The sequence below is a fragment of the Pleurodeles waltl genome, chromosome 10, assembly GCF_031143425.1.
Source record: "Pleurodeles waltl isolate 20211129_DDA chromosome 10, aPleWal1.hap1.20221129, whole genome shotgun sequence".
Lineage (NCBI taxonomy): Eukaryota > Metazoa > Chordata > Amphibia > Caudata > Salamandridae > Pleurodeles > Pleurodeles waltl.
The window spans coordinates 17,635,610-17,662,783 of NC_090449.1; the positions used below are offsets into that span (position 1 = coordinate 17,635,610).

General features: G+C 46.1%; 2 protein-coding genes across 5 annotated transcripts; one reads left to right on the top strand and one right to left on the bottom strand.

Moving 5' to 3' along the window:
- Window positions 1-2,081: 2,081 nt before the first annotated feature.
- Window positions 2,082-24,348, bottom strand: NAA10 (N-alpha-acetyltransferase 10, NatA catalytic subunit). Of its 4 annotated transcripts, none has more exons than XM_069209443.1 (8): window positions 24,204-24,348; window positions 18,758-18,856; window positions 18,603-18,661; window positions 17,908-17,953; window positions 15,217-15,332; window positions 10,069-10,113; window positions 6,948-7,032; window positions 2,082-2,628 (listed from the first exon to the last, which is right to left on the bottom strand). In XM_069209443.1, the coding sequence occupies exons 1-8, from the start codon at window positions 24,222-24,224 to the stop codon at window positions 2,371-2,373; spliced, it is 729 nt and encodes a 242-aa protein (XP_069065544.1). In that variant the 5' UTR covers window positions 24,225-24,348; the 3' UTR covers window positions 2,082-2,370. The 4 variants fall into 4 exon arrangements, with proteins under 4 accessions (XP_069065544.1, XP_069065542.1, XP_069065545.1 ...); XM_069209441.1 differs by having other exon boundaries at window positions 17,908-17,962; XM_069209444.1 differs by having other exon boundaries at window positions 2,236-2,625.
- A 237-nt stretch (window positions 24,349-24,585) lies between these two features.
- METTL18 (methyltransferase 18, RPL3 N3(tau)-histidine) lies at window positions 24,586-26,891 on the top strand. Its single transcript, XM_069209440.1, has 2 exons — window positions 24,586-24,801; window positions 25,432-26,891. Exon 2 carries the CDS (start codon window positions 25,715-25,717, stop codon window positions 26,825-26,827), a length of 1,113 nt encoding a protein of 370 aa, XP_069065541.1. The 5' UTR covers window positions 24,586-24,801; window positions 25,432-25,714; the 3' UTR covers window positions 26,828-26,891.
- Window positions 26,892-27,174: the final 283 nt, after the last annotated feature.

The following is a 27,174-nucleotide window of genomic DNA, read 5'->3' on the forward strand; positions in this document are numbered from 1 at the left end:
ACAAAAAAATACATATATTTTTGTGCGATTTAATAGACTACACTTTTGATTCATGTATATCGAGAATCTAACCCACATACAGGGTACACATGACCCCATGGCTTGCCTCTTAGTTTACTAATAGCATTGTCATCAGGTAAGGAATGTTTCTCAGTTCATATTTAAAAACAACTCACTTAACATATTACTGAAGTATGATGTGGTAGTGCGCTGTCGTTTACAGACAGCACCTTTCATTGAAATAGCATAAACTTTCTCAGACATGCAGGTTTACTGATAAAACTATATGGCGTACAAACAATGTGTGGAAATCGGGTTTTAGCAAATATTTATCATTTGCACATCACCAATTAAAGTTTCAGATGTATTTCGATTCTATTAAAACATTTGTTTACATCACACTTCAGAATTACTACAACAATGTGCTTTCCTAACTGCTGCTTTTGAAGTAGTTGTACAGTTCCTTACAAGCTATTTAAATTTTGTGTCTTAGAAGAAAAAAAAGGACATCCCACAGGCTTTTGTGTCACACTCCTTAGCCAGTTTTCTTTATAAAATCCTCTAACTTTATTTTTCTGACTGCAAACACCATACTCCGGGGTTAAATAAGCAGCACACATAAGCTGACATTTGACCTCTGTCTTTGAATACACAGCAAACGTGACAAGATAAAAACAAAAATGTAAAGGCATCTTTTGTTGTTCATTCACTTTCTAAACCACCAGAACTCCTGTCCTTGGTCAGGCTGAGCTCTCTCGAAAGACAGGACCAGTAGGCCCTAAAAATAACTCACCTTGATACACTCTGACTTGCAATACTGAGTGAGAGAGTAGATTTTTCAAGGCCTACACTCTAAAAAGACTCCACAACGTCCGGGCACCCCTCCAAGACACTGTAATCTACTCCAGTCTATGACACCCTACTCCTCTCTACGTCATTCTATACCATTCCATCTACAACACACTGCTCCATGACAATTCACACCAGTAAATTTCACCCATGCTGAACAGCTACCACACTGGTTTACAGCATGGCTATAACACTCGCAAAGCCAATAGCTCTCATACCCAATCTGTGTTTTACTGTTAGTCCCAATAACATAGCTATGTCTAGCACTGTGCTCAACCAGTCAGGTACGGGCAGTTGTCTTATCTCATAGCACAAGGACTCCATGCTCTTCTGTGGCCTTAGCTGTGCCAATACCACACCCCATGACCTAAAACAAAAAAGCAATGGTGAGGAGTTCTCCATATATGGATGAGGACTTTCCTTCAACAGAGTAGAGTCCCAAAAACATAACTGATCGTGAAAGAGAATAAGACAGCACTCAATCGGTCTTAGGAAGAGTTAGTTGCCAGTGCAGGAATGATCTGCGGAGGTCCAGAACAGTCTTAACCCATGCTTGATTTTCCAATTGGTCACATAAAAATACACTTACTTACAATTCGTCATTTTATTCTAAAAGTGTAGCATTACTCATCTTTCCTGAACCTGTATCAGACACCACATTCCTATGCCATGTGACCAAGTGTTTGGACTTACCTCAGGATTTTGGTTGCAGATATTTTGGCTGATTCAAGACACTGCCTTTTTTGTGACAGACCTTTCTCCTAGGCAAGGTAAGCCAGCCTTTCCCTCCCCCCTTACAAAGAACTCTGAAGCAAATACTCTTCTGAATTCTCCTCAGCCGGCACTGTGTCAACATAGATTTTATTACTGAACAGATTAGCTTGGTGTATGAACATAAGTTTCAGCCATCAAGTATCACTAGTGTAGAGCTCTGGCCCAGGAGTGATGTTGTGAGCTCTCACTAAATCATCTCTGTTCAAGATGAAGGCCTATGACAAGCAGACGGTCAATGAGTCAATGTCTTATCCGTCTAATTCTTGGGCCAATTCTGCAAATCTTGTAATATTCTATATGGAACACTATCAACAGCTTTACTTTAACTCAAGGACGACATTGAATCCTTTAGATCAGCAGAAATGGCATTCAAGAACAGCTAATAAAAGGCAAAAAAAACCAACAACAAAAAACCTACCCTATCCATGTGATGAGGTGAAAAATGGGCCCAATTACCATTTTCAAATACACACTGGTTTTATTGTTATTTCTCCAGCATAAACCTGTATGAAAACTGCACAACTTAAGAGTAGAGTTCTTTGCGGGTTGGAAGCGGAGCAGCCGCTGACTTGATGAGCACCATTTACATCCCGACAATGAAAACGTTGCGCTCCTTTGCCCTGAAATGCCCCACAGCACACACCCTCCAGCAGCATCCTAACGCAAAGCATGTCTTTAGCTTTCTTCTGTGCACCATGGAGTCCCGGCGGGCCCTGAGGGAGAGGGCAAGTATTCCTGCACATCCCTTTAAGAGGCCGAGTCCGACGCTTCTGAGCTGTCCTTGACGTCTGTGCTCTCTGTGGCCTCGCTGACTTCACTCACATCCTTGCTGTCACCGCTGTCTTCGGTCCCTTCCACCTTCGCCACGTTTCCACCTCCGCCGGCGCACTTCTCGTCCCGGCAGCACTCGCCAACATGGTTGGACTTGTGCTCGGCTTTGCTGTCGAGGAAGCCCAGCGCGCTCTGCTTGCCCTTCTCCTTCACTTCCACGTGCTTCTTCAGCTGCTGTGATAGAAGACAGTGTTCACAAGTATGAACCTTTGCATTCATTGTCACAAGAGCATTAAAGGGTCTAGGCGCGCATGACTCGGCGTGCAACAGTCATCTCAAGGGATTTGCTGTCTGTGGTGCAATTTCAATATACAACAGACTATAGGACACCGCCAGCTGCTTAATAATTGTGCGACGCTCTTACAGTGGAACACTGTGCATGTGCAGCCGAGTTACAGTGTGAGACAGACCCTGGAATTCAGTGTGTGCGCGCACAGTTAAGTCATAGTGCAGCAGTGTGAGCCTAGGATTCACTATGCGTGCTGCTCATTAACTGGTCAATACCGAGATGGAAATGTTTGCATGCACCTTCAGTTTTCCAGCATTGGTATCTTTCATAGATTAACAAGCTTGAATCAATCCCAGCTCTCAGGACTGGAATCCTCAGATTAAATGTTACACATAACTGTATTAAACACAAAAATATAATACCCTAGTGCAGTGGTTCCCAACCTTTTGACTACTGTGGACCCCCCACTTGATCATTACTGGAACCCAAGGACCCCCACTGAATCATTTGTTGACCCCAATGAGTCATTACTGAAAGCTGGTTATCTAATCTGTTAATATTATTTAAATTTTCTAAGCAGTCTTGGACACCCCGAGGAGGCTTCGCAGACCCCCAGGGGTCCCCGGACCACAGGTTGGGAACCACTGCCCTAGTGCCTGGGTCTGCAATGAGGCCAATCAGGTGCCAAAAGGCACCACATCCTTCAAATTAAAAGAGACAGTGTGGAAGGAACGCAATCATGGCCTCATTGAAGGGCGATGGAAAGTTTACGAATGAATCTTTAAAAAAAAAAAAAAAAAGCTGTTTAGACAACTTATTTTCTAGATTTTTTATGGAGTCGCGTGTGTGAAAGAAGCCTGGTAAGCAGTACAACAAAAAGAAGGAAGGCGGGAGTGAAATCCACTTTAGTGAAACAGGCCTCAGGATACTGCACTCGCAGTCGGAACCCTGCTTGGCTGGCAGTAGAAGCGGTCGGTTTTGTGACCGGCGTAGACCTCCCGCCCTGCTGCAGCTTTAGAGAGATCTACGAGAGGCGCCAGGGGTGTGTGCTGCAGGATCTATCGCTGTCCCTGCCAGGGAAGGTGCAAGTGCTGAGTGAGCAGCTCTTCTCTTTAGTGTAACACAGACCACAAGCAGCTGCTCCTGCCCGGGGAGTATCTCACCTTCAGTGGGTTGGCTGAAGACGAGGAGGTGACCAGATTGGGCTGTCTTGCCCTCTCCAAGCAGAACTCGAGGGCTTGCTTTGGATCTAGTGAGTGAAGTGAACTTTGGCAGAGTTGATGGGTTTACAAAAAAAAATAGGAAATCCACACGCAGAATCTTTTGAAAGGCACTTACGGAATAAAGCCGGACTTTTATTAGAACCTGCAAACATTGTCATTCTGAAGACAAAGGGTCCATGCCAGAGGAAGTTTGATTTTCACCAATGCCCCCGGCCGATGCAACAGGCAGTAGTGGCGCCCTTTTGCAAGTGACATTTTATTACTTCGACTCGTGTTTACTTAAAAAATAAAAATCAACTCAGTCCTCTGCTCCAAGGAAGAAGAGTCTGCAACAGATGGAAAGGCTGTGCAGAAAGCCCTGCACTATGTGCTAAGATAACGCAGACGTGTCATTCGGTTCTCAGATGCATTTTTTGATAGCACCAACGTGTATCCAAGAGTACGTGAGAGCAGACTGAAGACTAGCAGAGGGTATGGCAGTAATTCAGCAGCTCACGCCGGTTACTCCGATGGTACTCACTGACAGAACTGTACACTGCTCTGGTGAACAGACCGCAGGGCTCCTCCTCGCCAGTTCACATCCAGGAGCCTGCACTAGGATGCTGCTGGGAAAGGTTCCTGTGCTGTAGGAGTCCACGTGCGGTTAACTTGGACGACAGTCATTCAAACACTTCCTCGTGTACAGTCTGCCCCCCCCCAGCAGGGCTGAGTGTGACATAAGCAGGGATACACTATCCGACCTTCAGTAATGTCACGTGCACAACTTTACAGGGAGGAAAATAAGTCAGAAGGTCTGAAGGAGGAAACAGCTACTTTGCTGAGTCTTGGCCAGGGTCTGTGGGTAGGTGGAGGCTGCAGTCTGCCCATCACACAGGCTCCCTCCCAACACACACAAAGAATCAAGGATCCGTCATTAGTACACAGCCACAGACGTTCAACCCAGGCTGAATCTTCTACTGGCCCGAGCACCTGTCAATCCGAGTACCATAAGCAGCACGTGTCCTCTAAGCACCCAGCAGAAGCACACCGGGAAGCCCCACCTGAAATTAAGTAGCTTTCAAACTCGGTTTACGGAGAGTGAAGGACAAGTGGGAAGATGCATGTGGATCACACAATCACTTAAAATAGCAATAGTTACGTGCATTTCTCTTTCTTGTGCTGACGAGCAAACTCGAGCCGAAACACTTGCCAGACATTGACGGAAGCACTGGCTTCTGAGAAGGAAGATCTAAAAACACATTGGGTGGAGACAGAGACGGGGCTGCTGCGCGCCCCTGTTCCCTTCAGCCTGTAACTCTAATCTCCCTCGGGAAGCGCCGCCGGAGACGGTCCCCAGACCCCTCGGGCCAGGCGCTGCACTTACCAGACCAAGCTTCGTGTGGACAGTAAGGCGCGAGGAGGATGGACGTGGGGACTCCTAGGACAAAGCTGGAGACCGGCAGACCCTCCGGCCTACGGTACAACTGGCGGCTCTCAGCATCTTGCAAGCTTCTGCCCGGTCACCGGAAAGGAGGCATTTCCTTTCCTTCTGAACCAACCACGGGCTATTTCAGATGAGGGGTAAACTCTCGTGATGTCTGGTGGACAACAAGCAAGAGGCGGCTTGGGTGGTCTCCTACAAACACAGCCGTACTGCTCCGCCTTGCCTGAACTCCACCACGACCATGCCCACCATGTTGGCTCTACTGAGGCTCATGAACATCCTCCGCCCGCGGCACAGAGGTGCGATGCTGGCCCTGCCTGGGCAGGGAGACTCTCCACGAGAGATCTGAAGAGGGCTTTGCAAACGCAGAGCTTGTGAATGACAACATCATCAATGATGCAGAGGAAGAGAAGACTTCCCACCGGCAAGGAAGTGAACCTATGGATGAGGGAGATTTTGATACCGTTTTCTTTCCTAACAAAGAATGCTTACAACTCACACAGAAATTCTTTAACTGTCTTTGTTTTTCGCAGAAGCGCAATCTTGATAGATTGCACTGCAGAGGAAGGGATTACTCAGCGTAAACACGAATCGCCTCTTTTTGGGATTACACCAGGAAATAATTGCATGTCAGTCCCATGTTAGACAGTGTTGCAAGCGATGGACGCCCTTCCGTGTGGGTCATCAGCAGAAACCTTTGAGGCCCAGATCTTGCACGGCGTAAAAAGTCATTTCGTGCACTTTTCAAGACCTTGAGCTGCAGTAAAAATCTACCCCATTGAATTAAAAATCAAAAGCTTTTCACGGGACCAGCCACAGGGACACAGCTCTTCAAGGAGGGGTAAGGTAAACACAGGGGAACAGCATCTTATCCCTCACAGCGGGGTAGATGAAAGGCTGCAGTGGACAGATAGTTCGTATTAAGGCAACAGCCCAATGTGCGGTGGAATATGGGACATATGGGGCATCCACGGCGAGTGGAGCTCTAAACCTACCCACCTGAGCCCCTGCAGTGCAGCCCCAGGAAATACGGTAGGTATACTACACGCACTACGGTACTTGGGCATGTCAAGGTAATGTTCTATACCAGAGGTTCCCAATCTGTGGTCCAGAGACCCGCTGAGGAGGCAAAGCCTCCTCAGGGGCTCCTTGGAAATGTTAATAATATTAACACATTAGGTCCCCAGCTTTCCGTTATGACTCATTCAGGGGTCCCCAGATTCCATTAAGGATCCAGTGGGGGGGTCCCAGATTCCAGAAATTATAAAGTGGGGGTCCACAGAAGTCAAGAGGTTGGAAACCACTATTTTATACAAAGAGTCTCGTGATGTAGAATATTCTGTGCAATTCTATGAAACACGCAATGTTGGAGAACCTTGGATTCCCTGCTCCTTTTTTCTGTGCATTACACTGACCCCAAAATTCCCTCTGTCATGCTTCGGCTATGTACAGCACTGAAACCTTGAATTACCAGTGTGATGCGCTTCTGGTGTACACAGGATTCATGCAAGCTGTACTGCAACCGAGAGCTTTTCTCAATCGCTAACGTCCAGGGCAGTGTTGAGCCACTCTAGACAGAAGAATGATTAGCCCTCATCTTTAGAAGAATTCTGCTTACCTCATCAGCCATCAGTGTCAGGTCTCGCTTCATGGCGTAGGCATCCTCCCCATCCGCGTAATACTTGGGCTCCACCTCGCTGATCCTGCAAAAAGAAGGTACAACGACATGCTTTCTAGTTTTCAGGATTTTTTTCCAGTTTTTATTTGTAGTGTTGTCAGTGTTTCCCCATGTTTTGAAAACATGTACAATCAGTGGTTATCGTTTACACTTTTTACAACCTAAAAAATGACTCCGGCTCTCTCAGGAGTCATAGAAATCAGTCTGTAATACTGTTGGCGTTGTGCACTAATGTTTGTATTTGTCTGTCGTCTTTTTTTTTTTTATTCTACTCCCTTTGATTGTTGGAACATTTTTAAGAGACCATTCTTTAGTTGGGAAGGTCACAGTGGCCCTGAAAGAAATTGCAGCCTCTCGACCTATTACCCGCACTCAATAAAACTTGTATCATGCCTGCTCGTCCCTGCTCTTTCACACATTCACCCCCCCCCCCGCACACACCCTCCTCTCACTCACTTGCCTTCCTCTTACTCGCACTCAAATTCAGTGCATACAAGTTTCATTTCAACGCGTGTGGGTTTTTATCATGTTTATATCCTGCACATTTTGCAAGGATCCAGCCTTGTTGGACTCGAGTAGGATGCCCCTGGTCTACAACACATCTAAAATGGCTCATTGTGGATCTAAATTGGTTTTGCATTTTCAAATATTAAAGCAGGCAGACAAGAATAATGGTCAATTTTCCAGGTTGGGCACTGTCATCGACAAGGACAGATGTCCAAATAAGGCACAAAACTTGGTTATCGTGATGTGTATATTTTTCTAGCACACACCAAAAACTGAAGCCTTTACTTTGCACTAAAATAACTGGTGTTGGTTTTAGTAAAGAATAAGCTATCTATGTTGGTATTCGCGAAGTGCGTCACACAAAAGAGCTAGGTTACTGGCAGATGCCAATCAACAGCCCAGCCCAACAGTCTGTCCCTTTAAACCAATGATACTGGAAATGCGGCCCTCTTGACCTTTACATGCGGCCCCCAGGACAGCAGCAATGCTGGGCTGCTGTTTACTCGACTCTGCACTAACATTAATATATGTTAAATTAACAGGCAGACCTTTGTTTGAATGTTAATGGAAGATAAAGAAAAAAAGTAACTAGGTTGGCCTGCACTGCTAACTGTAGGAACACCTTTATTCGTATCTTGCAGCAAAACTGTACAGATATGATAAGGTCTCTTAAAACATCAAAAAGTGTATTTCATTAAGACGCAGAACCATTACAAAATTAGTACATCACATTATACCAGGGCATTCAGAAGCATTTTTTTTTTAAGTGATAGTTTTCAAACAAATTCAGAAACATTTATTCCACCCCCCATCCGCCCAGATAACAGCGGCAAGCCAGTTGTTATGTGCACTTTTGGGGTAACCTGGCTACATATTTACTACACATGAACAACATTATAGTTAAATCAACCACAGGAGAAGGGTTTGCACAGTGCACATCCTGACGTCAAGCATTGTGGGGTCCTCTTACATACGATAAAGAAGAACATGGGGATAAAGTGAACTAGAACAATTACCTAGGATCACACAATTTGGTAAAATGGGGAAGCTGGGATTAACCATAGGGTATCTGGTTTCACATTGTGGAATTCAGCCACTAGACGTGTATTCTTGGCTGCCCTCCAGAACCACCATAGTGTCATAACTGCCCACAAACGCCTTTGACTGCTACTCTGTTGCCATCAGTGTGGCCCTCGGTCACACCACAGACCAACCTTGTGGCCCCTGGGAAAATGTTTGCGAGTACCAAAGCTTTAAGCTGTCCATTAACATGCAGAGAGCTAGCCCAATAAACAAGCTGTCACAGCTTCGATTATAAAACTGGAGCCTTCGGTCTTAAGAGTTAGAGAGATGTAATCCCAAAACGTACGCTAAACTCCAAGAAAAGCATTACTGGGAGATGGAACAACCGCAGGCCGACATCTGAAATGTAACAAGAAAGCCAGAAGCAGAGACATTTTGTAGATTTTTCCTATCACATAGGGACCAACAGGCTGCACAGACATTAGAAAAAAGTCAGTTTCTTTCATTGCTCTCCTGCAGTACAGCTGCCCAGGCGCAGACCCAGAGCCTCCTGGCCTGGAAGCCCCTCATGTAGCCAACAGTGAGGCTGAGCTGGGAGGCGCACTTGTCCCTGTGAGGCGCCCAGGTAGATGGGAGGGGGAAGCAGCATTACAAATGGTGTCCCGCTAACCGTAGACTCAGCGCTCACTCCCAGAGATTGTGATAAGGAACAGAAACAGCTGCACTGAAGATGCCCAAACAAGCAGGGAGTGGCCTGGAGGCATCTAATGCAGGTCGCCACTGGCTGTCCTATGAACGAGCGCTAGCACACTGTCCCTTTGGCGCCTCTAAGGAGTTAGGGCTATGCTTTCTCACCAGCCAAGGATGCGACCTGAAGCCGCACAGATGCACCGGCGCCCATCATTCCACGTCACTCAACGCGCCTCTCATCCTCGCAGGGCTCACTCCAAATAAAACAAGGGACCCTCTTCTGATTCGCTCGACGGCGAGCCCTCCCCTTGCACAGACCTCCACTATGGCAATGCCCACTGCTTCCTGTGCCACCTATGGGCTCAGAGAGGGGCCAGGGCAGCAGTGCTGATGATGTAACGTGCTGAGGGCACCTATGAGTGAATAATGCACAGCACACTAGATCGGTTTGTCTGCGCTGCAGGCGCAGGGCCCACTGAGCAGTGCCTTCTTGGCAGCACCCGTCTAGTATTAGCATGAGGACTGCACACAGCCTGCACCGGAGCCGTGGGTGTCACAGCAGGATAAGTGTACCTACACTCGGTTTCCTAGCTTTCTTCACATTGGTGGAACTTTCTCTGTTGACTTCCGGAATGTTGGTGACGTCCCAAAACCAATGACAAAGGACACGCATGCGCACAAGAAAATGAGTTTCTGCAACAATCTTTGTCTTAATGTGGAGCTCTCCTAGGGCGGTCCGCATACAACTCACAGCAAAAAATAAACACTCAAGGTTAGCAGTTGCGAAAAGAAGTAATTAACGTCAGGCAGTGGAAGAGGAGAGACGTGATGACATACTTACTGGAAATTTAGAGTGTTCGAGTACAGGTGCAACGCGGCTCGGTTACTACAATAAACACAGAAAACACAATTATTTACATTTTGTACATGTGATGCTCCTAAAAGCTTTGATTACATTTCAGAAGCGGGGTTGCAATTAATTGCTTGAATCTATCGCCTCTGGCAGTATCGCCGGGAGGATCGAGACATGGAATATGTATTCACTCCCCGGTGAGGCCATTTCTAAGAGGGAAGAGGGGAGAACCAGACAAACATGTAAGAAGATTGACTCAGGAGTCAGAGATGCTGTAAAAGTGTTCTCGGCTGTGGCGGGTTGGGGTTTTCCCCTGTATTTTAGGGTCGTGGGATGGTTGTGTTTGGCTCCTTCTGTGGGAAGTGTGGTCTCCCTCCTTCTGCGTGACAGGTGAGAATCAGTCCCACCCCCCCCCCCCCCCCTCCAAGTTCCAATAAATACCCCGAAGAGATGCACTGCGCTGTAGCATTAAATCCCATCCACAATCACTCCTAGAGGTTACCAGCCTCTCTCAGCCACCTCTAGATCCTAGCACCTGGAGGGATTAAGTGTCAGAAGGGTTCGGGGAGGGTTATATTCTAGATATCAAAGGGACAGAGCAGGGCACAGGCCAGGACACCAGCTCTTAGCGAGAACAGACACCCCTTACAGAGATGGCAACACTGAGGGCCAAAGCTGGGCAGTCTGCAGATGGGCTGTGAACTGCCTGCAGATCTCTCTTCCCAATATTATTCTGGGGAAAACGTGTCTCTGAAAGGTGCAGTAATGACACTGGCTGAAAGGACAGGGTTTGAAAAGCTTGGTACTTGAACCTGAGAAGAGGATGGACTATCTCCTGCCTGGGTATGCGGTGTGGACAGGGTGTTGCCTCAGGTAGTAACTACAAGAATGAAGTATTGTACAATGTTGAAGCTCAGCGTGGCTTTGCGCTATAGGGCCTCTTGTGAAGCACTAGAAAACATGTCACTCCCAAGCAACCTTAAAATACCCTTTATAAAAAAAAACCTATGACGGAAAACCCTCTTTATGCGGTTCTTCGGCCTTAAGTTACAACTACAAGCACAGCACCAGTCCCCCTGAAAACCAGCACTAGGGCACTCTGACAGCAGCCCCCGCTACAAGGGCTCGCTCGAAGCGGAACACTGGAGGTCTTGGCTTACACTGAACCTGGACAATGCATGACTGAGCATGCGCGTCTGCCATGGGCTGCAGTCCTTTAGCACAAGCCTCCCCCCCGAACCCCCCCCTCAGGTTTGCAAATCGCATGCAAGTGTAATCCTGATCAATTATTATTCCAGATATTTCTCTTCCTCCCGATAACAAACAGTAAGGCCTTTTCTGGCATTCGCTCTAAGAGTCATGGATATACCAATCCCTGTCAATCGCTCCAAGAGTCATGGATGTACCAATCCCTGTCAATCGCTCTAAGAGTCCTGGATGTACCAATCTCTGGTTCTTTTACCACCTGAATACGCCAATTGCCTTTATTTTGTGGTCATCGCACCTACTTCACAAACTTCAGCTAACTTTTATTCCGCTGGAATAAATACCACATTGCACAGACAATATATGATACCTCGCTTTAGAAACAACGTGCATCAGTCTCAGAGCAGTATGGTACAGATCCAGAAATTCTGCAGGCCAGATTGGTTGGATTCCACCCTACCTGCACCACGTGGCCGCAGCCTGTCTTCTGTCCCACGCCATTCGTAAATGTTCTTCAAAAGAACCCCAATCCTCATGCATACCAATAACTGCTGGACAACTTTCCAATGATCACTCACGCCACGAAGACACACCGGCCTTCAGTAAAGCACTCAAAACACTCTTGGCACCATCCCCGTCACTTGCCACCACCTTCACAACCAACATCCAGAGGGTTAAAGTCTACAGAACCCCCTGAAAAAACTGCTACTAGAAGGCAAAATCATTAAACAGCGATCAGTACATACCTCATCAGAGCTCAGCACAGCCCCACATCACGAGCAGTTCACCGAACTACCAAACGAATCCCATATTCATGCTCTCAGCACTGGTGCACAAGGATTCTCTGCAGTGAAAGACCTCACTGGCTACTAAATCATCACTGACAAGAACCATCTCCAAAGCTACCAAAGGTGTGTGCTTCTTCACTGCTGCACAGCATTTCGTGTTATCTCCTTTAATAAGCAGTAAATTGCTACTCTACTCACTTTACCCTTCCATCAACCATAAGTTTCCAAAGCCACCCGCAACCCCAGATCTCCACCCCCCGCGTGTACATCACCACCACTGTACCAAAGGCAAACCGTACAGAACCACCACACCTGTACACCTCACTCCCTGAACACGCCACCCTCACACATCTGTACCCAAAACAAGGATGTAATCGGAAGTAGTACATGCACAGGTCTGAGAGTGCACAGCTTGCTGTCTTGGACATAAATGGTGGAGCACTCATTCTAGACAGCTTTCAGAAGTGCGGTTAAGTGCACACACACACAAAAGTGCCCCAAGGCCACATCAGTAACATCCACATACCACACAAATACAGATAACAGAAAACAACTAACTGATATATATTTCCCTACAGAGAAGGGAAGACTTAATTCCAATGTGTAAGGGCATATATTGGGCATATCAGAAATTGTCCATGACCCTGTCGAGTCACAGTACAAAGGAGAGAACTCATGGCCATCCATTAAACGAACGAGAAAACACCCTTATCACACCAAACCTATCTAGTGAAAACAATCAAATCAAATCAGTATTTATAAAGCGCAACTACTCACCCGCAGGGGTCTCAAGGCACTAAGGAGGTTTGTCCTTTGAGTTTCAGTTGGAGAGCCAGGTTTTAGGGTCCTTCCTGAATTGAGGTAGTTATGGTGACTGCCTGAGGTGCAGGGTGTTCTAACTTTTTGCAGCAAGGTAGGCGAAGGATCTTTTACCAGCCAAGGTCTTCCATATGCGGGTACGGTGCCTAGTGCTTGTTAAGTGGAAAGGTCTGGTGGTGGGGGTGGAGTAGAAGGTGATGCGTGGTTGAGATAGGCGGGTCCTAGGTCGTGGAGGGCCTTGTATGCCTGGACGAGGAGCTGGAAGTTAATTATTTCCTCGATAGGAAGGTAGTGGAGGTCTCTAAGGTGGTTGGAGAAATGTTTGCGGCGGGGAATGTCCAGGATGAATCTGGGTGAGACGTCTTGGATGTGCTGTAGTTATTTCAGGTTCTTCTGGGTGGTACCAGGGTAGACGGCTTAACCATAGTCGAGTCTGCTGGTCACCAGGGCATGGGTTATGCTTTTGCGGCAGTCCTTTGGGATCCATTTGTAGATCTTTCAGAGAAGTCAGAGTGTGTGAAAGCAGGAGGATGCAACTGAGTTGACTGGGCGGGTCATGGTGAGCAATGAGTCCAGGATGAAGCAGAGGTTGCATTGGGTGTGTGTGTATGCGGGGGGGGGAAGCCCCGAAGGTAGATGGCCACCAGGAGTTGTCCCAGGCTGATGTGGATTGTCCCAGGATGGGGATCTCAGTCTTTTCAGAGTTGAGCTTGAGGCAGCAGTCCATCCAGACGGAGACAGCTTCCATCCAGTTGTGGAAATTCTTCTTGGCAGTAGAGGGGTTTTCAGTTAGTGAGATATTAGCTGGTTATCGTCGGCATAGGAGACGATGTTCAGCCCATGGTTCCAGACGATGGATGCGAGCGGGGCAATGTAAATGTTAAATAGTGTGGGGCTCAGGGAGGAGCCCTGTGGAACTCGCAGCTGACCTCCGTAGGTTCTGACAGGTAAGGTGGGAGTCTGTGTTCTGCCAGACAGGAAGGAGTGTATCTATTGTAGAGCCTTTCCTCGGATGCTGGCTACGTGGAGCCTGGAGCAGAGGGTGAGGTGTGAGACCGTGCTGAAGGCGGCCTATAGGTCCAGTAGGATGAGGGCTGCTGTATGGCCGCAGTTGAGAAGCGAGCAGATGTCAACTGTGGCGACGAGGAGGGCGGCCTCCATTCTGTGGCTGCTCCTGAAGCCAGATTGGGAGGGGTCCAGGATGTTGTTGTCCTCAATGTGCTAACGGAGCTGAGCGTTTATGGCCTTTTCAATTACCTTGGCTGGAAAAGGCTGCAGAGAGATAGGGCAGTAATTCTTGAGGTCCAGGGGGTTGGTTGTGGGTTTCTTCAAGAGCGGGCGGATCTCCGCGTGCTTCCAGTTCTCTGGGAACGTGGCTGTCTCTATGGAACAGTGGAGTGTGGCAGAGCTCAAGTGCGATGGATTTGTTAAAAATGTGGCAAGGACAAGGCTCCATTGGGGCTCCGGAGTGGATGATGCTCATGAAGGTGCAGGTCTCATCTGTGACAAGGGTGGTCCAGCTGTGCACCAGCAGTGACGACGTGCAACAGACTGGTTTTAGCAGGGCTAGCAGCAGCTCAGTTTTTATGTACAGCGTGCCCTTAGCAGGGTTAGAGGCAGCTCAGTTTTTATGTACAGAGTGTCTTTAGCAGGGCTAGCAGCAGCTCAGTTTTTATGTACAGAATGTCTTTAGGAAGGCTAACAGCAGCTCAAAGTTTGTGTGTTCAGGCTGAATACGATTTTAGAAAAGCGTAGCATTTGATGGGTACTCTGCAAGAACCATAAGGAACGTTTGATAAGGGATTGTCCTGATCACAATAATGGAAAAGGGGGTAAGCATGGTCTTCCCTCTACAGGATAGGGCTACCAAAGACTGCTTTGTCAATGAATCCTCCACTAGATCCGTAAGTAAAAGACAAACATGCCATCAATAAAAGTAAGCTGAACTAAAAGCAATCTGCTTCTCCTTTTAAGTACTTTAGCTGTGCACTCACTATTCCTGCCAGGAATCCAGTCTTAAGTCTCTATTATGTGGCAGGACAGCCTCTTGGGTCTATGGAGATCAGTCTTAGCGTTCACCCAGTCACTGACCTTGCTAAGTGCTCCCCTCTAGGGGAGTAAGTGGAGTTAAGTGGGCACATATAATCATGCTCCCCAAATAAAAGTATCACAGTTATGGCCAAAGCATAGATTTAGCATATGACAAGCACATGGTAAGGTGTCTACTTAAATAAACATATGGGAGGGAAGCAGGGGCAAAGGGAATTCAGTGGGCATGCTGACAATATTCTGTTTTTTGTTACAGAACACCTGCTCCATTTACCTTTTCCGGACGTGCAAAGACACATATTTGGCATTGAAGTTCTCAATCATGGCCCGGGATGCCTGATCCATCAGCTTTTGCGCCAGTCCCAAGCGCCGGTGCGACCGTTTCACTGCCTGAAGATGGAGAGAAGGGAGATGGGTTACAGCTTCCATAAACCATATCTGAAATTCTTTAGAAGAATGGCACCTCTCTGGCTGGGGCTTGCAGCCAGCACACATCTGTACACAGACAATTCACATCAGGCAGAGTGGCAACTGTAGACTTACAACACAAATCCTCAAATGTCACAAGAGGGCCAAACACTGAAAGTCAAAGAAAATAACTGCTACCTGCTGTTTCCTACCATGTGCTTGATGCTGTAGCAAATTCCGGAAAATTATTGCATTATTTTCATGCAGCACCAACTCTATCTACCCGTCACTACCTTCTGTCAACACACAATACAAACAGATCCATACGTTATCCTAAAAGACAACTAAAATTCATCAATTGCAGTAGCTGCTCTCCTCACTTCGCAGGGTGCACCTAGCCCACATCCCGCAGTGCTCTTTAGAAGTCAGAAGCACAACTGAAGCACAACTGAACTCTTGCTAGTGGGAAGGTGGTAAAAGGCCCACCCTTTCAGGCAACCTTAACCAAATAGAATAAAGTCTGTCAGACACTGAAAGCAACACCAGTCTTAGCCAAGGATAACAATGCACAGATTAATTATGGGGGTTAGTCGGGCGACTAGGGAAAGGCAAGGGAACAAAACAGTAATCATAAAATGAATTGGTCCTATGAGCTTACTAGGTTGCAGTGTGTATCTGGTGCTGATCAGGAGCACCACATAGAAGACCTTGGGACCTGGTTGTCTTTAATGCTAGATATTCAAGAAAACTATCAACAGAGAAAATCGTTCCACTTAAACAACAACAAAAAAAAAGCATATTTGATGTCAATCTTTCTAAACACAATTTCTTGCATGTAGCTCGCCCCATTTTAAAACAAACTGACATAGCTAGTACCCTAAACTAAGCAAGGGATATTTCCACTAAAAGCAGCTAAAAATATCAAAATGGGTATGCGTGGAATGCTTGAATTATTATCAGTCATTGATACTCAGTCGATGCCACATTCCAGTCCACTTTTTACTCATTGTGCCACTTAATACACATAAGCCTTCATCTTGCTTCAATCGGAAGAGTATAACCTCAAGTGCCAGAGCACAGCACAACCTAAAGTTCCCCCTGCACTGAAACACAGGTAGCCCTAGATGGGAATGAGGAGCCTCAAGAGGGGGGTGCAGCTCCAGTCCTGGGGCACAGCAAGCCTTTACGGCCCTTGCCGGCTGCTTTAAATAAATATCATAGTCCTCTTCACTGGGTAACCTCCCAAATGTTTCCCCTGTTCCTTGTTTTCTCCAAAAACTGAGCTAGTTGAGAAAAATAAAGCTGGATTATGTGCTTAGAAATTTGTACTTTTCCATTTGCTCATGAATTCAACTAAGATACCCACGCATGCCACTTCGTGCACTGGCAACCACCGCATCAGTGGGCTCAGAAGGGCGAGAATGGAGTGTATGTCTCCACATTAAATCCCTGGCATTTCTCCTAAAACTACCAACTGAGTGCCAATTTCCAGAACAGTATTATAAGAGGCAATTCATTATTATACTTGGAATGTTCTCCTGGTGCCTAGCCAAAGGGAGGAAGGCGGCGAGAACAAGAAAATAAGAGAGAGGGGCGCATCTCTTCAGTGACTGCAACATAATGCGTCCTTCAATATTCTAAGCCCGCAGAGTTAACTGACAGGTTCATTTAGTGACCTACTGCAGGAGGGCTCGACTGGGCATCTATCCTCAAAGTTTTGGGTGACTGGGGAATCTTTGAAAATGGACTCCCACAAACACAATGTAAAATTGATCTTCGTGTGTTGTGGTGGATGTAGTGTGTTCTCACCCAGGCTGACCTGGGTCAGGAAAGCGAGTGTGCCTTCTGGCACTGCGGGCCACACACGCCGAGCTAGATGCACTTTTTTTATGCATCAATCCGCAGAATTGTAAAAAAGGGCAAAGAAGGTCAACTTTTGTTGGGAAAATGGCTTTTGCCTTTTATTTGCCCATATAGGACAATTAAGTTACCATTTCAAAATGTAATATACTTTAGAAAAATGGAAACAAAAAAAAGGAAACAGTAACAATTTGCCAAAAAACAAATAGCAGTTTTGGAACAATAGTACAGGTGACATTGTAGAAGGGGAAATGGGCAGAAAGAAACGTAACCAATGTCATGTGTGTTAAATGTAAAACCACCTGGAGACATTCAGCTGCCAATATGTGGGCCTTCGCATAAGCCAGGCTTGCGTACCAATACAGCGCACTCTTCTGTAGCCGACCCAGGTTTGTCGCGCGCAGCGGCACTGGTTTCATATGGGAAAAGCCAAGCTCTGCAGGTAACCTCCCTAAGCAAGCCTGTGCCACAAAAACAGCTCTCAGTCCACAAAAACAGCTCTCAGTCTCACCCATTAACTTTAGCATCTTAAACACAGCGGCTGTGTTCTGCTGCCACATATAGACAAGCGACAATGGCTTCAGTAAAGAGCATTGATAGTAGGGCAAGCGCTATCCTGCTCAATGTATTGAGCATCCCTTGAATAATGGAAAACTTGGGTGGAAGCAGCTACCCAGGAAGAACAGAAAGTACTTACCAATGAGGTGATGTGTCCATGAGGAACATCGTCCGGATCCTCTTCCCTAAGAGCACAGAGACAGCAAGAAGAAAAAAAATGATTCTTTCCCTTCAGCAAGAACAAGTTGCAACAAGTCGCACTCTCTCAAGCCAGCTACCATTCGCATGCAAAACCTAAGCTTTGCATCCACGTTAAGGTCAACCGAAGTAACTGGGCTGTTTTATCCCCCCCTGAACTGGTTTTGTTAACCAGAGTAATTTTGAAATCATTGCAACCAGTGAAAAATGCCCTGTGCACAGATTGCAAGAGAACTGCTGCTGTTCCACGAGTGCTCGTAGATGAAATGCCATCTTTACCCTGTAATACTAAGGGGACTCCATGTCACAAGAACGCGATGCTTCTCTCCCGTTTCTTTTTCGTTTTACAACCTAATTCATTTTGGGAGGTTGGTTAATTTCAACCGAACACAACTGAAAACAATGATTTGTAAAAGAACAGCCCAGGACCGCAGGGTTGCATCCTCGGTGCCTTGGAGTTAGGAGGTAAAGTTACCGCTCTTCAGTGGCTTTGCACCTAGCACTGTTTGCTAAAAGCCAACAATTCACAGCAAGTGCTCTTGCAAACCACGCATGTCCCCGTGACACCCCCGAGGGAGCAGGGGGTAAACACAGAAGAAGGCAGAAGTGCAGTCACTTCTTGCCCCGCCATCTTACATCTTCGCCAGTACGTAGCCGACGATTTTCCCATTCTCGTCTTCGGCGATGTAGGAAAGCTGAAAGGGAAGAGAAGGCATCGGTCAGAAGGTGTGGGCCCCCGAGGCGGGACACTCAGCAGCGCCCCTGTGGGCACAGAGCAGCCGCCCACGCACCTGTGGCCAGGACAGCCCGTGGTAGAAGTAGTACTTCATCTGGTAGTTTTCAGGAAGACATAGCAGGTTGCAGTGCTGCATGTTCATAAGGTCTTCCGGCTGCACCGAGGAGAGAGAAACGAAAAAAGGAAACGTTTGCATAGGGTAACCGCACAAAGGAGCAAACCTCTCCAACCCTCCACCCCAAATTACCACCAGGAACAGGGTCCATAATCTGCTAAAAACTACACATCCCCAGCTGCAGCTCGTCTCTAAACAGAGAAAGGGCCAATGCCAGCAATGCAAGGGGTGGGGGGCAATAGGTTGGTTACTCCTTCAGGTAGGTCCCCAGGCATAGAACCCTCCGCTGCAAGATACAATCAAGCCACCCCTGTCACTACAGTCTGAAGCCTTCACACAGTGGCAGGTCATTAGTGGGGCCTCCTCTGAGCTGCCGAAGCAGAGGCAGCTTGGCTTTTGCCATTAGTAAGAGGTTGCTGCAGAGACCGGGGTGCATCCTTTCTGACACTAATCTCATGGTAATAACTATTCATCGCTGTTTGGCATGCATGCTGATACCCAGGAAACAGCCAGTGTAGAAAATGAATTATATCCGGAGATGCACTGCAGTTTCATGAATAACGAGAACCCAGTCAAAAGCTCTGCATGCGTGTATTCCCTTTATAACACGCAGGAGTGAAAGTATACAATTCAGAAAAAACACTACACTCTGAAAACGAGAAATTAAAACTGAATACTGTTGTGTTGGGAGGTCTTGCCCTAGTGTGATGGAACACACATACTGACCAAGCCTGAATGGAAAGCATGGGTATTTGAAAGCTGGCCCAAATTACAAAAGTTGTCCTTTCTGTCTTTTGCTGTAACAAAAAAAAGCCTTCAAATGCAATGTAACTTTTTTGCGCTGTAGTTTATGGATGTGTTAATGGAAAGCTGGGTATCTTTGATTATAAAATTCACTAGACGTGGCAAGAAAAGCCTGGATTGTAGATTTCTCTATCTGCTTGAAAGGGCTTGTTTATACTATATTGCGTAGTTAAATAAAATCATTGCAATTACTATACAAAACAAAAAAAACTGAATACCAGAAAACATTCCATACATTCATATTTTCCCTTACTGTCAATAGCCCAAAAAAACCTACTCACTTGTTAATCGCCTTATGGCATACAGTCCTACATAACAGATCAGCATTGAGCCACTGACCGGTGTATTATACCTGTTCAAATGGTTCTAGGTAAAACATCAGAAAACGTTGCTGGGTTACTTATTCGTACAGAATTTTTATAAGTTTGTCCAGTCCAAGGGTAGGGGATAAAGTGCAGTTGGAGGTAATACTATGCCCATTGCTCGCGTGTCCGGGACGGACAGTGTTGATTTCTGATACGAGCTGGTGGCTTGGTTGACCGTCTTGGTTTTTTGTTGCCAGTTTTAAGAGGTATTCAGTTTTTAAAATAAATTTGGCCAAACAGGCCATGTATTGCAGAGCCAACCCTTTCAGGGCATTACCAGCAGATCGCCTGCCTTCCTGTCATGTGTTGACAGTGGGTTTCCACCGATGGCTGTTAATGCACAAGAGGGAAGTGAACGATTGCATTAGGTAGCTATTCACTTATTAAGAATGGGCACGTGCATGTGAACTGGAAGTACTGCATGTGGTATACGTGAGAACCGCGCGTGCCAGCACTGTATACTGTGCACAGGAGAAGGCTGTACCACGCAGACTACGGTGTTGGCGGAATCATGCAAGAAAGCGACATTGTGAGGACCCACTACGGCCCCACTCTCAGACACACACCAATCCATGACTCTCACCAAAGGCGCCCGTGCACACTCTCACGCCTCACCTTTCCTTACTCATGACATCTCCATCCAAGAGGGTTCCATGACTTCTCAGTGAGACAACCGATCCCCGCCGACACCTGCGCATCACATACAGGTCTACAAGGTCCAATGACCCAGAAATGACGCGCTGACAAATCAAACAACATTCAACAGAGGAACAGCACCACATGTCACTACAGCTCAGAAAACAGAGCATTACGGTAGAAAGCGTTATAGAACAAACTATTAATTATCTGCCCATCACTAAGTTTATGAGATACTTCACTCTGGTACTGCAGGTGCAACGTTATAGTGGAGCTCATGGAAAAGGCAGGGTCAGCACCAGATGATGGAGACTGAACCGCGGAACCACAGCCGCAAACCATCAGCTCACTGCAAAGCCTCATCTCACCGTGGGCCAAGAAGAGCCCCCAGCATACCTTGTTTTATGTAGCGCTTCAAGTGCACAGTTTGAAAATGCCACTAGGTCTTGGATAGGCAAAACCTATTGGCTTTGCCAATGCTTGTTTGAGTGAGGTTGTCATTCTTCCTTATGTGTCTCATGTTCCTCCGTGAGACAGGTTAATCACACTGGCACCATCTGAATTAACTGTGCCTCCCATCTACTGAGCATACCTTGCATGCCTCCAGATTAGGAGATGTGCATGAATATTAGGTAGAGAATTAACAAAGATAAGATAACAATGTTTAAAAGACTGGAGTTGGAGGTAAACGGGATCAAAGTACGTATATGCCGTAAACATCTGTCCTTGTGTACAAGGCTACTGGCAAATGGCCTAAAGAACCCCTTACAAGAAAGGCTAGAAAATTAATTCCTACCTGCAGAACAGATAACGCAGGAAGACACTTGGGAACATCTTATTAACAGCGTGAACCACTACTCTAGTGGGGAAAAAGGTCCAACAACACCAAGCCTGCTTTAGCTCTTATGCGCAGCCCTTCCGGCAAAATCCGAAATGGTTATCCTTCAAATTGCCCTAGCATATCTCCCACACATACTCCATTCTCTCAAAGACACTCCTTATGATGCCTTAACGTTGTCTCATATTGAACACCCTAAAAATCACTTCTCTCAAAGAAGACACAACCTGTTGGAACTGTAACAACGCTACGGGAAACCTTCATCATATGCTCTTCCACTGTACTGCCGTCTCACATTTTTGGACCATATATTTGATTGTATTCATATCATCTTCGGGGATACAACTGAAATGTGACTTCCTCTCACTCATTAAAGGGTTTCTTAACCCAAGACTCAAATCACGTGACGACCGTCTTCTCTTAGACATCTTAATGACTGATGCTTGTAAGTCTGTTCTCAATAATTGGAAGAACACAGCTGCCACCCCCTTTAAATATTGGCTGAACTGGATCTCTTACTAGGTGCTGACAATGTTTCTCTACAGAACTCCCCTTGGAAGCCACAGTCCAGATCGCTTTAGAAAACATTAAATGACTATTTCACCAACACTAAACATCCATGATTGCCTCCCGCCTTCCAAAACATATACTGGATGGGCTTTTCACCACTGTCGCCCATATAATCCCGTACAGCTTATGACCAGACAACTTTCAGAATGGTATCAAGATTTTCTACCTTCTTGTATGCTTATGCTGTCATGCCTATAGTTATAATTCGTTGACATTCGTTTTTTAATCTTCCTTTTAGACTCTTTCACGACTATTCATTCCCGCCTTGGTCTGTCTAATTAATTTACTTTATTGTATTTTTATAGTCACAACTACTGTCATACAATTGAAGATCTTTCCTCACTGGTTCTGCTTTACCAAACATGTTACTGATGTTTCATGCGATTTTTTTTTTTAACTAAAACTCAATAAAGTCTATTGAAATTAAAAAATATGTCTTATACTTGCACTTCTTTAAAACTCTCTCTGGGGATGTTCTCTCATCCATACCCACCACTGTCAGTGCCTCCCTCACTCATGACATGCAGGCTATAAAGAAGGAAACCCCTTTTCTACTATTTTTTTTTTATCACCAATGACAAATCTAAAAGAAAAGGTATACAATACACAGTAATTGTTCATGCAACACATGTAAACTGTGTGTGTAAAAGTCAGTATTTACAGGTGTTGCCCCGTTAATGCCAATACAGAATATCGCCATTCACAAAATGCCTAGAGGACAACATGATTAAAAACTGCCATACTAATGTTTTTGGGCGTGCAGGCTTCCTGAACTATTGGAACAAATTGGGAGGTCAGAAAACAGAGTTCTAATTCGGGGATCTCAAAAGACAGACAGGCCTAAACACTTATGTCAATGCTTAGGGGGTTGAGGGCAAACAGCAGTCATTCATCCACAGAATATTTTTAAAGGAAGGGAAAGCCGAAACCTGCATTTTACAATTATGTACAGGAGCATACGGTGATAGTGGCGTTTATAGTGCTAGTGAGCTATGTACACACCAGCCTCCTCAGATGCCTTGGGGAGTAGTCAGGTTGGACATCTAGGGGACTGATATCCACAGCCAAGGATATGGGTCTCATAAAATAAAACATCCCTCAAACTCCAGGCTAAATGAAAGTCAAGCCTCATGCTGCAGTCAGGGACATCTTAAGGATTTTGGGGGCACTGGGCCAAACGTATTTGGGGGCCCCTGTTCAGAACAACTTTGGATTCATGATCCTATGATCCAATTTCAGCCCTTCCATGCCCTATTTGGCCAGGTCATTGACAGTGCACAGGCACACTCGTCCAAATTCTAAATGTGTTTACATCTAATATTCAAGGATTGCGATGTGTGTGTTCAATATTGTAACACAGCAGCAGCTCAGTATTATTATTGCAAATAATCTTTGTGCAACCCTCCAATTTCTCGTAAGTGAGGTCCTGTTTTGATTTAAAGAAACTTTTTTATGGATGTTGCATGAAACAAACAACAGTTAACTGTAAACTGTCGGTGACAGACTCGCACATCACCCACATTAAAAATACATTCAAGGAAAACGATATTTGAAGCAATCGGTTTAACAATTATTCAATGTAATCAGGGCAAGTCTCTGCAGAACAAAGCTGGCTCAATTTGTGGGGCTCTGAGAGGCTGGGGCCCTGGGCCACTGCCCACTTTGCCCATGCCTTACAACGCCTCTGGCTGCAGCAAGAAAATCATGGCCTCCACCTCCCAGGATGCTCTTGGGATAGGTAGACTACCAGCTGCCAAATGCACTGTGAGCAGGCAGGACCAACTAGCAGGAAGCACAAAAGCCCAAGGAGACCCACCACTGACATCATGGCTTGCAGGGAAGCCATGCCCCAGCCCCAGGCTGACAATGCTGACAGACACCCTCCCAGGATGCACCGGGGGACCAGGGGCACCATGTCCCAGAATACTTTGAGGGGCTCAGAGGCCTCCATCACTGGCTACCTACAGCTGAAACGCACCAAGCATGCTTTTGGGCTGGACTGCCCACCCAGCTTCAATATAATGCTTCTGGATGATGCGCCAACTAGCTCCTAAAGTGCTCCATATAAACCTCGGCGCTGCGTGACGTCACCGTGCGGACACAGCCGCGAGGCTGGCCCCTCTGGGGGTGGGGTCGTTAAGGTTGCCCTACTCTTTCCTGACTGTCCTCTCACCCTCGCGTTCCGAATGTTCATGGCGGCGGCTAACGAGGGACACTTCCGGTGCCGGTCGGTATCTGCCTGGAACCCCCACCGGGAACTGTCCGACAAACTGCACACTTGCTTTCAGGGGCAGCCGGAAACCGGAAGTACCGGCAGTGTGATAGAAAAGAAGGATGCCCACTCAGAAGAGAAGGGGGCGGGTCCTCTAGCGGCGCTCTCGCGCAGGTCCATCGCTACCCGGAAACGGGGCGGTGCTACATGGACTTGGCGGACATATTGAGACGGGTAGGGTTTGCGCGTCGATCGATAGCCGGCTTGCGTTCTACAAAAGTAACCCGTTCCAAGATGGCCGCCTTAGGCGAACGTGAGAAGGGGAGCGTACGCTTGAGCCATAGACACTAAAGAAGCACTCACTGACAGCTTACAGTTGAAGCCTCGTTTAAATGGTCGATGAGCACGTGTCGCCCCGTCAAGCGCCTTGAAGCGCTTAGGTGTAGGACTGTCGAGAAACCTCAACTCAACAGCTAAATCTGCTACTGCACTCGCAGGGCCAGGATTGTCGAGAAGCCTGATGGTCAACACCTACATTTGCTACTGTTTCCAGGAACACGTAAGGCTTGGACTTGCTAGTTTGTTTCGTTTATATATTTATCGAACCCAGGTCGAAAAGGTCCGTGGTGCCGGGGATATCCATATCAAACTTTAACATAATTGTTAATGCTCCCTTGGATATTAAAGTGGCTAGGATAATAACAGTATGGCACGGCTGTGCTGAAGTGCACCGGGGTGCATTGCAGAGCTCCCAGGTTTCCCAGGTCCTTGCATGAAGGGCGCCTTCTGTTAAAGTTTTACCTTTGCATTCTGAAGCTGATAATCTTGACTTTGTAAGTGATAGCTTGACTACACATGCCTGTAAGCAATGAAAACACTGGCCTGCAGCAGCTACTCGCTCACAGCACCAGAAAACTTCAGAGCTGTGTCTGAACAGACTTAGACAACGTTCTGACACACCAACAGCATGCATGGTATGAGCTGTTGAGGTTACTAAACGAGTCCATCCCTCCAGACAGGCAGAATTTAAGTCACAGAATAAATGAGGTTGTTCTGAGAAACTAGAAGCACAGCATTGAGCCCTTGTTGAGATGGAGTCTTGCTGAACTGATGTTTGTTGAAATTCAATATCCGAATCATTGTGAGTCAAAATTTATTCCAACCCATGAGCATATATATTTTTTTGCAGATTGTTTGGCGCAGACTATGATCAGAAGGAGCCTCCAGTGACTGGCAGAACACGGGCTAAGAACAAACAACACATTCTTGTTTCCTAACCTTCAAATATGCACAAGGTCAGCATATCAAGAACGATGGGTGAAAGCTTCTTGAACATTGATTAGTTTATTTCTGCCAGTATGAACTGAGCCATGCCAACTCTTGGAAAAACTCAATGATTTGTTCGGGTTTGAATGTGGGGAATTTGTGGATCTTTTTTTACAGTCTACCAAAACTACTGAAACTGATATAAAATGGCATCATTCCAGTTTAATTTTACTGTGGATGCAGATGAAGAAAGCCAACTTTATAATCTGAGTGATGGAGACCTTGATCTGGCTTCTGGTGAACATTCTGCAGTGCTGGGCAACGAGGACAGCTCTTTAAAGCCCAAGAATATTTCACCAGAAGGACAGGAGGAGCATCAGGAGTTCCTATGCACAAGCAAGCAAACCACTGAATCATCTGCATTAGAGTTGGTAGATACAAAGGCGACTCTGACTCCCTTAGAAACTCACACATGCTGTAATGTTGCTAAAGAGCACAGTGTTCCAGAGAATGTCAATAGAGTACTAGAGAATAAGGTTCTGGAAGTGCAGCATGGTCTACAGTTTGTGAATATTTCAGTGGTGGAAAGCATTACATCCACTGACAAGACTGAGGCAGGAGACATAGTATCTAAGACTATTTCTTCCCACTCCGATCTCATTTCAGGTGTCTACGAAGGTGGATTAAAAATCTGGGAGTGCACCTTTGACCTTGTGAAGTTTTTGGAAGATAACTGTGTGAAATTTGTTGACAAAAGTGTCTTGGACCTTGGCTGTGGAGCAGGTTTGCTGGGAGTAGTCGCACTGAAAGGAAAAGCCAGAACTGTTCATTTTCAGGACTATAACAGCACTGTAATTGATGAAATCACTCTACCAAATGTGGTGGTAAACAGTAGCATGGAAGCAGCACCAGAGAGTCCCACGGAGTCCAGTGAACCAGACTTAAAAAAGTGTAAGAAGTCAAAGACAGTGCATGGATTGCTCCCAAGATGCAGATTTTTCTCAGGGGAGTGGTCGCAGTTTACTCAGCTGTTACAGAGCGAAAACCCACCGATAAAATATGACCTCATTCTCACATCAGAGACTATATACAATCCTGATTATTATAGTGCTTTGCACAACACTCTTTCAAAGCTATTGAATGAAAATGGGCTTGTTTTTTTAGCAAGTAAGGTTCATTATTTTGGGGTGGGAGGTGGTGTTGCCCTTTTTGAGAAATTTGTTGAAGAAAGAAAGATGTTTAAAACTAGAACTCTCAAAGTAATTGAAGAAGGCCTTCAGAGGTTTATTATTGAAATGTCTTGGCAGAGTAAATGCTAATGCATTCATGGAAATGGACCACCTACATTATGAAACAAATTAAATTGCACATGTTAAAAAATAATCTGTAAAGAATGTATTTTCATGTATGCTTGTGCGTGTATTACAGTAGGTCTTCTGTGTGTTTGTTGTTGTATTTATATAGCGCTTACTCTTACAACCCCTGAGGAGGCGTCAAAGCACGTTTCGGCAAGTAGCATGCTACTCCGGAACGCAAGAGGTATTAGTGGTGGGTTAGTATAGGGAAATTTGACAACAGTATTAGTATTATTATGAGTCAATATGAGCAGAGGATATGTGAGTTTGTTAGTTGGATTGACTAGCGTAATGGAGGGACAGAGGAGGGA

What these genes read in the sequence shown, in the direction of transcription:
- NAA10 (XM_069209441.1), bottom strand. Translation starts at nt 24,224, where the DNA reads ATGAACATTCGGAACGCGAGG. An exon ending in GGCTACGTACTGGCGAAGAT is followed by an intron (nt 17,963 to 18,602) that starts GTAAGATGGCGG and finishes TTGCTGTCTCTG; the next exon opens with TGCTCTTAGGGAAGAGGATC. An exon ending in ATGGACACATCACCTCATTG is followed by an intron (nt 15,333 to 17,907) that starts GTAAGTACTTTC and finishes CTCCATCTTCAG; the next exon opens with GCAGTGAAACGGTCGCACCG.
- METTL18 (XM_069209440.1), top strand. Translation starts at nt 25,715, where the DNA reads ATGGCATCATTCCAGTTTAATTTTACTGTGGATGCAGATGAAGAAAGC.